Source organism: Sinocyclocheilus grahami, unplaced genomic scaffold (assembly GCF_001515645.1).
Source record: "Sinocyclocheilus grahami isolate Dianchi unplaced genomic scaffold, SAMN03320097.WGS_v1.1 scaffold802.1, whole genome shotgun sequence".
Classification (NCBI taxonomy): Eukaryota; Metazoa; Chordata; class Actinopteri; order Cypriniformes; family Cyprinidae; genus Sinocyclocheilus; species Sinocyclocheilus grahami.
In genome coordinates this window covers 198362-209716 of record NW_015505981.1, presented here as the reverse complement: position 1 = coordinate 209716, position 11355 = coordinate 198362, and the positions used below count along the sequence as shown (strand labels likewise).

The window sequence follows — 11355 nt, the reverse complement described above, 5'->3', positions numbered from 1 at the left end:
ACACATACACATTTACATATATATATATATATATATACACACACACACACACACACACATATATACACACACACACACACACACACACATATATATATATATAATTTTTCTTTCTGTGGGTACAATGTGATGCAGATCAATAAAATGTAGAGAGAATCACATATACCTGTCAAAACAGGAACTAGCTAATCCAAATCAGTGTCTAAAACTACTAGCTTTGACTTTTTCTTAAAGCTTTAGCCATTTGAAAGTAACACAGTCAGTGACGAAGCAGACATACATTGATGTTTTAGGTTTGATGTGCTAAGCAATGTGAGATAGTGTTTATTTAGCCTGTGTGTTAAGAGCAGGAGTGCTGGGCCCAAAAGATGGACCCTGAAGAAACAGAAGAAGAGGGAAGACGTGTGAAGACCTCACCATTTGGTAAACGTGTGAAGGTGCACTCACCTATATAATGCACAAGGAGACAAATGCAGAGACATTAGAAGAGAAGATACAGAAAGGAACAGTCATCAGAAGCAGGAAAGAAGACAGCAGAAGACTTTGAAACAGTGTTTCTCCATTATGAAAGCTCAATGAGCGAGGTGTTGAGTTGATACTGATAAACCCAAAAGTGAAGCAAGGACAAAAGCACGTCTACCAGAAACATGCTGGGTGTGGAAATGTACCCTAGTTTAGCCCTGGGACCTCAGAGACTGAGCGACTGCTATTATAGAGGTAAGAGAGACTTTCACTGCAATCGATGGAAAAATCATAAAGAAGCATGAATGAAGTTAGCATGGGAGTGTATGCAGTGATTTAATGACTAAGTTAGTTGTCATTGACCAGTTAATGACCATTTTGGTTCCCCAAAGTAGTATTATTTTAGTATATTTTTATATTTTGTATTCGTATTTATTTTTCATTTTACTTTTAGCGTTTTAGCCATTTTTTGCCATTATGATTAGTTTTTTTAATGTCTGTATAGTCTACATATGATTTTTATTGCAGTTTTAAGTTATTTTAGTACATCAAGTTAAACTAAATGAAAATGAGAGATGCTTATGCAGCCAGCTGAAATAAAATATATAAACACAATTTCCAGTAACATAAATGCTTAAGGTTTTAGTTTAAAGAATGTTTCAATGAACAGTTCTTAAGAACCATTTTTTCCACTATAAAGAAGCTTTTATGTAATGTAATGGAATGTTATGGCTGTTAAAGGTTCTTCATGGAACCAAAAAAGCCAATAAAGAACCTTTATTTTTAAGAATATAACAAGTATAATGAGTGCTAAGAAGAATGAAGTCTCAAATATTTGATGTTTTATAGAGACTAACAGTACATTAGAAGACTTGTAAGACATTTCCTGCACATTTCACTGATAGAAAACTCCCCAAGTCATTGTTAAATGCTTCGAAACTTCACAAAATTAGGCATCTAGTTCTGAAAAGTAAAGGTTCCAAAAAGGAGGGGGTTTGCAGTGATGCCATAGAAGAACCATTTTTGGTTCCCCAAACAACCTTTCAGTGAGCAGTTCTTAAAATAACCATTTTCTTCTTAGTGTGAAGTACATTTTAACAGTCTAAAGAACCTTTGTCCTCTGGATACATTCCATGGATGTCAAGGCCAATAATGTATAGAGTATACTTCTAACATGCAGATGTCACTGTCTGCTTCCTGTTCGCGCATCTATCCTAGATCATGAACCCCCAGCACATGTGCCATTGTATCCTACTACATGTGACATGGCAGCTCGTGGGCTTCCCCCTCGACTGCTGCAGCCACCTCCTGCCACTGCAGAGACTCCTGGGACTCCACAGGACAGTGTCAAAATGGAGCTTGAGAACGCGTCACTGTGGAAACAGTTCAGCGCAGTTGGCACTGAGATGATTGTGACTAAGAAGGGCAGGTGAGCACATTTTGAGTATGGAAGGAAATGGTGTATATGCATCTGGAAATGCTAGATTGGAACATTTGGTCAGTTTGCTACATTTTCATAGTTTTATCTTCTTTTCTTTCTCTGTTCCTCAGGAGAATGTTTCCACAGCTGCGAATGAAGCTGTCAGGGCTGAACCCATCATTGCGTTACATTCTTCTTTTAGACATTTTACCTGTTGATTCCTCTCGCTATCGATTTCAAGACAACAGCTGGCAGGTGGTTGGGGGAGCCGAGGCTCGGCTGCCGGACCGCGTCTTCATCCACCCGGACTCGCCTGCGACTGGAGAACACTGGCAGAACCGCACCATATCCTTCCACCGGGCCAAACTCACCAATAACACTCTGGATGCACAAGGATATGTGAGTAAAATGCATCTTTCAATATCAGTATTCAAATTTGGGTAACACTTTAGTTTAGGGACCAGTTCTCACTATTAACTACTTATTAGCATGCATGTTACTAGCATATTGGCTATTTATTAGTACTTATATAGCTCACATTAATGCCTTATATATATATATATATATATATATATATATATATATATATTATATATCTCACATAAATGCTATATATATATATATATATATATATATATATATATATATATATGGCCATTATGTCTTTGTTAAATAATTCCTCAGTACCTCAGCTTTAACTGTGGTTTTCATCTCTCTTTCTCCTAAAGATCATTCTCCACTCCCTACATCGCTACCAGCCACGAGTCCATGTGATCGAGGCCCGTGATGTGCTGATGTGGGGAAGAGCCCAGCACTCTTTCACCTTCCCTGAAACACAGTTTATTACGGTCACTGCATACCAGAACAGCAAGGTGAGAGAAAAATTAATTTCTCAGATATATATATATATATATATATATATATACTTAAAGAAAAAAATTCCATTTGTGCAATTAATAAACTAACTAGTGTTTTTTAATTCTTGTTTTCTCCTAGATTACTGAACTGAAGATAAACTCAAATCCTTTTGCGAAAGGCTTTAGAGAGAATGGCATGAACTGCAAAAAGTAAGTTAAACACACATACACCAATATTACCTAATAGTAGACTAATAATTTTTTGTTTAAACACAAAAACATCTTTAGACATCAGGACTGAGGGCACAATATAAGTTTTCTGTTGTTTTCCTCAGACAAAGAGAGGCAAGACTGAAGAGGAAAATTACATCCAATCAAGAGGAATGTTTGGATATTGGTGAGGATATTGATGACTTGTTTACATCAGAATCTACAACTTTACAAAACCAAGACACAAATGAAACATGAAAAAAATGCATGAGACGTTACCAGTTGTTTTATATATACATTTACTCTTATCACGAAAGAATACTTTACCAAAAATGTACTTGGTTTCCCAAATATTGCTTTCTTGCTTTATGACACTATTCTCTCTTTATTCCTCTTTCAGAGTCATGTGACCCATGTGATTCCACTGAGCTCCTACCACAGTTGGTGGAAATTCCAAGCTCCGCCCTCTCCAATATAAACACCGCCCTCCCAATTACAGACTCATGTTTTCATACGGACGTTCCATCCCTCCCAGATCAGACAGTCTCTGACCAACCCCTTGTCCTTGGACAAGAGTTCTTGACCTCTGAGATTCCCTCAATGGAGAATCAACAACAGACAGCCTCTGAAAATAATGTAAACAACACACTGATGGACGGGTAAGTGCTATAACCTCCTGGCTTCATTAACAGCAGCTTTCAATGTTTTTGGGCATGTTTATCAAAGACAGTCTTACTTTTTGTTACAGGTCTGGACAAATGATGGGCCTTTCTGGATATACATCAACTTTCCCAGCTCCTCAGCTCAGCTCCTCATCGCATGCATCAGTGCCTTTGCCTCAGTCATCTTCCATCTATTCCATGGTGTCCTCCACACAGAACTCTGGCCTTCAGCTTCCCCAGTCCTCAGCGATTTCATCGCCACCCTCTATGTCCACGTATTCCTCTATGCCTTCATCAGACTATCCTGGTCTAAATACCTCTACAACTATGCCCTCCTCTACGACCTCTCCCCCAGGCTCTTCATACCCTCCCATCTCTCCGCACCTTCTCCATTCATCATCCTACCACTCTTTTCTTCCAACAGACCAATCCCAGGACAACCTAAGCCCCCATACACCTACAAATCCACCTTTCCAGTCTATCCCTCCCTCTTCTTGTCAAGGTTCTGGGTTAACTATTGACCCTGGCCAAAATCAAGTGGATGATGGCGGATTAAGCTCATCCAACGCAACAACTCCTGCAGTCCAAAACCCAACCCAAACTGCCTTTCCCTTCCCTCCGGTGCAGTCCTCAAACGACCCCAATCCAACATCCCCTCCATGTCAAAGTCTACCCCAATCTGCTCTAGCCTTTCAGCCAGTGCCACAGTGCAACCCTAACCAAATTCCCACCCCTTCTGACCCAAATACAACTCCAAGTGCATTCCCCTTCCCTCCGACAGCACAGTCTAACTCTATAATGACACCTTCCAATCCAAACCCAATGGGCTTCCCCTTTCCCCCTGTTCAACAGAACCATAGCCACAACTTGGGTACCCCTGGACCTACTCCACCAACTGGTACTTTTCCAGCTTCCCAATCCATATCCATTTCAGGTCTGAGAACAATCCCAGAAATTCCAAACCCAATTTATCCAACAACCGGATCCTTTTCATTGCCTTCCACCAATGTTATCCATCAAGGCCCAATGCAATCAGTTTCCAACACACTGCAGCCTACCACAGCATATGCAGTCCCCTTATTCCCTGCATCTCTGCCCAAACACACTCCTGGGCCTCTCCAAAACCCTGCACCAATTCTCACCTCTCACACATCTTACCCATTCCCAACTCCTGTCCCATCTGGTCCACATCCTCTCCAGTGTCTGACTCTGCCCTCATCTAGTTCGATCCATAGTGTCCCTGCGATCCCGAATACAACCCAAATTCAATCTACCTTTTCCCAGGCCTACCCTAATCCCTCCTTCCCTCACATTCCACCCCAAATGGCAAACCCCTGTCAGATTACCTCCCAGTCTTTTCCCCCAATCCAAACCTCAAGTACCTCTCAGTTACTATCTCAGTTTAATCCCCCGGTTCCTCAAGCCTCAACCCATCCACAATGCCCTTCCTCTTCAAATGCATACCCTGCTGTAGCTCCCACTGAGATAGGCACCTTCTCGCAGCTCAGTTCCGGTGCCCCGTATCTGCCAGATATGGTACTGCACCCATCCTTGCTCCCTTCTCTTGATTCCTCTCTCTCCTCCTCTTCTCCCCCATCCCTTTATAACCCTTTTCCTTCCTACTCACTCCGTCTTTGCCAGGATCCTCGGTCCTCCCTGCATTTACCCCTTAGGCATATTTATAGACCGCCACAGCATGCTCATGCTCATGGTCAGGGCTCTTACTTTGACCTAAGCGGAAGAGCAGTATTCTGAGAATAAAAAGAAAAAAAAAACATGTTAGACAAAGTTTGCAAGGAGATTTTGATGTCTGCATCAACCAGCAACTTTGCTCTGAAGATGATGGAAGCACTGCACATTTTATGACTGCATTGGAGGACCTGTGAGACAAAAAGAGACAAACCAAAGCGTAGTTTAAAATTTAAAACTTCTTAGTGTTTACGGCTGACAAAGAAGGTTAGAATGTTTTTGTTTTATCCTGACTACTGCTTGATGAGTTGAATAATGATGTATATTTTTCTTAATTCTACTTGTATGTTTAAATGACAAAATAAAGTTTGAATGAGTTTAATTGTATTTTTATTTTTTATAATCTTGTGTATTTAGTTGGTCAAATAATTAATGAGGCAAACAGTTAACAGTTTAGTTTGCTTTTCCAGATGCTCTATTCTTCAAAACTGTGAGGAACCTATTGAAACAAATTAGGAGATGGTTGATGCACTTTGCTGGCCAACCACGAAAACAGATGAGTGACTTGATAGATAAGAAAGATTAGGGTTAATTCAGGATAACTGGGCCAAAAAGTGTCCAGATTTACCGGAATTCACCCCCTATAGAAAGTATTAGACATGCAAATGATGACAGAACATGAAAGTGAGAACTTTAAATAAATAAAACTGACATGTCTGTTCTCTCACACAGTATTAATCATCATCTCTGTGTGTCACTTAGCCTTCAGGGTTGATTCCAGTTCTGCATGACATTTGCTCATGGCCAGGTGTTGAGAGTGGGTGTGGGTTAGAAACTGAGGAATGGTCATTAAAGTCCAGGTGATAATTACCTCAAACCCCTCCTTCAACTTCCCACCTCCATTTATTTCTATTTCCTCCTTTTCCATATGGTGTTGGACAAAGAGAGGGTTTAAAATAAGGTTAGGTAAACAGCACTACACTCAAGCGCAGGGTGCTGAGAGAGACACCTCAAATAAGCACAACATAAGTGGTTTGATATATTTTAATATAATTTATTTGATTTTTATGTTGTTGTTCACGGTGATCAATAATAATTTCTGAAGAATCATGTGACACTCTAGACTGGAGTAATGGCTGGAATAAATTACATTTTAAAATATATCAAAGTGTAAAACTATTTCAAATTGTAATACAATTTCACAATATTACTTTCCCCCTGCATTTTTAACCAAATAAATGCAGCCTTGAGCACAAGAAACTTCTCAAAGACATTAAAAAGTCTTATTTAATCCAAATAATATGTCACAAAGGCAAACTTTTTTCATTGGAATAATTTTCAATGATGAATTGTGCACAGAAACACCAGGAACATGCATTAAGAAAAGGCTAATTTTGACTTCATGTTCATTTTAATCCTAAATCATCCTCAACGTTCACTAGAAGGATTTTCTATCTGGCCCTTGTAATCTTTTCTTTGAGTCTATGGCGCAGCTCCTGTCTGAGCAGATCTCTTTCCTTACGGATTCCCTGGAGCACAGTGCGGTTCTCCTGAGCCCTTCGCACCAGATATGGCAGCGTATCGTCCACTGAGCCGTACGGCACTGACTTATACACTGAGAAACCGTGCTGGGCTGTGAAGACAACATACATCTGAGGGTTGACTGGTGTTCCAGAAAGATAATGAATTCATTCAGCCCTACTGAATAAAACTGACTTCTTACCTAGAGTTAGAGATACATGGTCACACATGCCCATCAGCTGACCAAAACAGACAGAGTTGCCGTCTCTGTGAAGCCCCAACTCTTCCATGCTGAAACAGAGAAACAACATGCAAATAAACATCACTGATCTTTAAACTGCTGATAATCAGATGAATGATCAATTTACGAAGGTGTACCGTGTCACTGCCCGTCTGACTGATTCTTCATTGTGAGTGGCAACAATTATCATATAGCGATCAGGTTTCTCTGAAATGAGGTTCAGCATGATCTCTAGACACCCATTATAACTGCAAATAAAAGACAGTATTTAAAAACACAGACCTAAAAAGGATTTTCAGCACTTTAAACATGGAACAGAAATAGATTAGCATTAGATTTGAATAAATAAATAAACCAAGTGGGAGTTACTGTTAATTTATATAAATTTGAACAGATATGCACCCACAAAGATTAATGTATACATTTAAGAGCCGAGGATAACTGGAACATCTGAAATCATTTTTTAAAGAGTTTTTGTTGTTGAGTATCATATTTGACATATCAGGCTTTTATGGCGCATATAGTATGATATAATAAGAATGTGGAGCTCATACTCAAGGAGGAAAAAAACACCTTAATTTTATTCAGAGATCTTTATAACAGTACAGCAGATACTTACATAAAATGCATCTAAATATCAGTTGTCACTCCATCTCCCAAAAAGATACTTATATTTCTACATGACATTATATCTATATCTATATCTATATCTATATATATATATAGATATATATATACAGGTGCATCTCAATAAATTAGAAAAAAGTTCAAAAATTTCAGTATTTCAGTAATTCAACTCAAATTGGGAAACTCGTGTATTAAATAAATTCAATGCACACAGACTGAAGTAGTTTAAGTCTTTGGTTCTTTTAATTGTGATGATTGTGGCTCACATTTAACAAAAACCCACCAATTCACTATCTCAACAAATTAGAATATGGTGACATGCCAATCAGCTAATCAACTCAAAACATTTGCAAAGGTTTCCTGAGCCTTCAAAATGGTCTCTCAGTTTGGTTCACTAGGCTACACAATCATGGGGAAGACTGCTGATCTGACAGTTGTCCAGAAGACAATCATTGACACCCTTCACAAGGAGGGTAAGCCACAAACATTCATTGCCAAAGAAGCTGTGGCTCCTTGTGAAGGGTGTCAATGATTGTCTTCTGGACAACTGTCTGATCAGCAGTCTTCCCCATGATTGTGTAGCCTAGTGAACCAAACTGAGAGGCCATTTTGAAGGCTCAGGAAACCTTTGCAGGTGTTTTGAGTTGATTAGCTGATTGGCATGTCACCATATTCTCATTTGTTGAGATAGTGAATTGGTGGGTTTTTGTTAAATGTGAGCCAAAATCATCACAATTAAAAGAACCAAAGACTTAAACTACTTCAGTCTGTGTGCATTGAATTTATTTAATACACGAGTTTCACAATTTGAGTTGAATTACTGAAATAAATGAACTTTTCCATGACATTCTAATTTATTGAGATGCACATGTATGTTGTTTTAGTACAGTAAATGTTCATCTTGAAATATTACTAACAATATAAAAGTTATTTTTAACTTTTGACACATGAACCACAATTATATTAAAAGGGCTATTACTTGCTAAAAAAAAGTATTAACTATTTATCATATTGATAATTTAGAGGCCTTGCGTATCAAATAAGATACAGTAGGCTTTATAGGGTTAATGTCATTTGGAGTCAAAGAATCACCTGTCATTAGTATGTTCCCATGATTCATGGATTGGATCTGTTCGCCCTTCTTTTTCAGCCAGTTTTCTCTCTTTGTCCATGTAAGCGCCTCTGACGAGTTTAACACCGAGACAGAAAGACTGATCAATGGACGTCTGAATGGCATCAAGTAACAGATTCCTTGATTCCTGGTGAAGAAACAAAGTATGTCTGTAAAGCCATTAGGGACATAAAATGTGCTTTTGAGACAGAAAGGGCGTTATATTCTTAAATCTTACTAGGTAAAATTGTTTTTAAAAATATATTTTAGAAGAGAGAAACGTTAAGATTTTTTTAATGGCAATGAAAGGTAGGTTGTGGTGACTTTAAGGTAGCACTGATATGTGTTCCAGATCCAGGCGCTTTGCTGACTGAACTTCTTCATCATTGCCATGGTGATGAGTGACAGGGCAGGATTCATGTAAGTGTACTCCGCATCCACCAGAACACAGACTTTATTAACACTCGCCTATAAACACACAGCATGTCCAGTCAATCCCAGCGTTAACTTTTTTTTTGCTAATTTGTGTTTAAGTTTTGGTACCTCTCCTATTTTGTTGAGTCTCTGAAGGCCCAATAATAAGTGTGCGTTTTCACTCTCAGTCAGACCAGGAAACATGACTTCCTATAGGGGAAAGAGAACACCATCTAAAGCAATACATACTAAATAAGAGCTGATTATAATAACCTTGTGACGTTCTACAGAAAATAAATAATAATATCTGTACCTCTCCATCCATGGCTCTCACAAGTTTATTCAGATCATACTGTTCTGTCTTTAGCAGAGACGTCAGCTTAGACTGAGGGGGAATTCATATAATTACTAATACTGCTAGTAACATTTGCGCTTTTAAATGACAACACCAAAAAAGAAAAGCATCAATCTATCAAATGTACATATCAAGCAAAGAGCCTTAATCTTTGTTAATCTCAACTCATATAAAGTGATCTTTATAGATGAAACACTCACACACAGCTCAGGGCTGACTAGTGCTGTGATCTTCAGCTGCATCATGGGATTTTTACTCCAGCCTTTGCTGTGAGACATGTGGACACACTCCAGCATAGCCGCTAGGTTGTCTTCATATCGACATTCCCTGTAGACAGACCTTTGTGTCATGAAACATATTACATAATTATGAATTACTGCTTTGCTACAAATTCAAAATCTTTATTCAGAAAATTCAGAAATGTATAATGTACAGCTCCACATCCAGGCTCACTGGGTCCCATGGTGCAGCTCAGCCTCTGGGCTTAGAGGGTCTCATGGTGCAGCTGCATATCTGGGCTCACTGGACCTTGTGATGCAGCTCTGCGTTTGAGCTCAGTAAAGCCTTAAGTATACCTCAGTTTTGACATGAATTCTGGCAACTGGCATACAATCTAACAGTCCAATCAATTCCCAATGAACAAAATCAAGTTTTTCTCGTTCAGAAAGTTATTTTACTTAAGAGTAACGGAGTAGAAAAGAATCACAATTTAGTCCTGTGGTGCTGCTCTATCTCCAAGCAGGGTTAACTGAGTTTGTATAGCTGCTTTAACAGCCACCATTCTAACTTAGACAAGGAAACAAGGGTAATGATCATTTCTGGTTTGGCCTGGATAAAATACATCATTAATGCAGCCATTAATTTTCATGAGTTAAAAAAAGTGTTCACACTATAAATCTAACAAGTTTACAACATATGCCCTCATTAAGCCAAAAATGATCCAAAACCTGAATACCCAGTGCTCTCTCCCAGGTCCTCTTCAATGGGAACAGCTAACATAGGATGGAGCCCCAGCGATCTCATCTTCTGCATGGAGTCTGCAATCTCACCTTCTGTTTCCCCGGCAACAAACTGAGCGTACACAGATGGGCGCACGACCATGCAGAAACATTGCTTGCCAAAAACCTTCCTTGTAATGGTCATCAGCTTCGTTTGACATGAGATAACAAGAAACATTAGTGTAATTGGATGTTGTCCACAGAGCTCCTGACAGAAAACATCTCCAGGACACTACACATCATATGACTAGCATGTAAAATTTCAAACATCAATCACAGTTAAAGAATATGATCTAACCACTTATATGATACTACATCATATGTAGTCCATTCTATAGACTGTGTCTCTTCCCCAAATAGTGAACGCAAACAATACGTTTACTATAGGACTGAGGGAAGAAGCCTTGGTTATCGAGCCTCTCATTAAGAAACAACACCATTTTGTCTCTGTAAATGAGGAAGCATCTAATCTCACAGCGGTAAAGTATGGAATACCACAAGGATCTGTAATAGGCCCTCTAATGTTTTCATTATACATGCTGCCTCTTGGAAATATTATTAGAATACGGGATTAGTTTTCACTGTTGAGCAGATGATACTCAACTATACAATTTCTCCTAGACCAGATAAAATTTCTAAACTATCCAAGCTAACAGAGTGTGTTAAAGTGTGGTGACTTTATAGGTCTTCGTTGATTCAGTAAGTACATTTTATTGGCAGTTCACACAAAAATCTAGCTGTTACCTCACCTTACCACAGTTGTTAACCAGCGCAGGGAACGAGCAAAG

The 11355-nt window shown here is 38.9% G+C and overlaps 2 protein-coding genes across 3 annotated transcripts in view; one reads left to right on the top strand and one right to left on the bottom strand.

Annotated features, from left to right (window-relative positions):
- The first annotated feature begins 407 nt into the window (after positions 1 to 407).
- On the top strand, positions 408 to 5594 carry tbx6 (T-box transcription factor 6). The gene is made up of 8 exons (XM_016246557.1): positions 408 to 717; positions 1681 to 1891; positions 2014 to 2281; positions 2611 to 2754; positions 2879 to 2949; positions 3075 to 3136; positions 3350 to 3608; positions 3698 to 5594. Exons 1-8 carry the CDS (start codon positions 648 to 650, stop codon positions 5364 to 5366), a joined length of 2754 nt encoding a protein of 917 aa, XP_016102043.1. The 5' UTR covers positions 408 to 647; the 3' UTR covers positions 5367 to 5594.
- A 928-nt stretch (positions 5595 to 6522) lies between these two features.
- The window catches only part of prodh2 (proline dehydrogenase 2), a 7437-nt gene continuing 2604 nt past the window's right edge, over positions 6523 to 11355 (bottom strand). For both annotated transcript variants that reach the window (XM_016246578.1, XM_016246580.1), the window contains 8 exons: positions 9770 to 9896; positions 9528 to 9599; positions 9344 to 9424; positions 9125 to 9268; positions 8782 to 8948; positions 7200 to 7310; positions 7024 to 7112; positions 6523 to 6933 (listed from right to left, as the gene is read on the bottom strand). In XM_016246578.1, the coding sequence (XP_016102064.1) occupies positions 6752 to 6933; positions 7024 to 7112; positions 7200 to 7310; positions 8782 to 8948; positions 9125 to 9268; positions 9344 to 9424; positions 9528 to 9599; positions 9770 to 9896 (973 nt within the window). In that variant the 3' untranslated portion in view covers positions 6523 to 6751. The remainder of the gene's footprint in view (positions 6934 to 7023; positions 7113 to 7199; positions 7311 to 8781; positions 8949 to 9124; positions 9269 to 9343; positions 9425 to 9527; positions 9600 to 9769; positions 9897 to 11355) is intronic.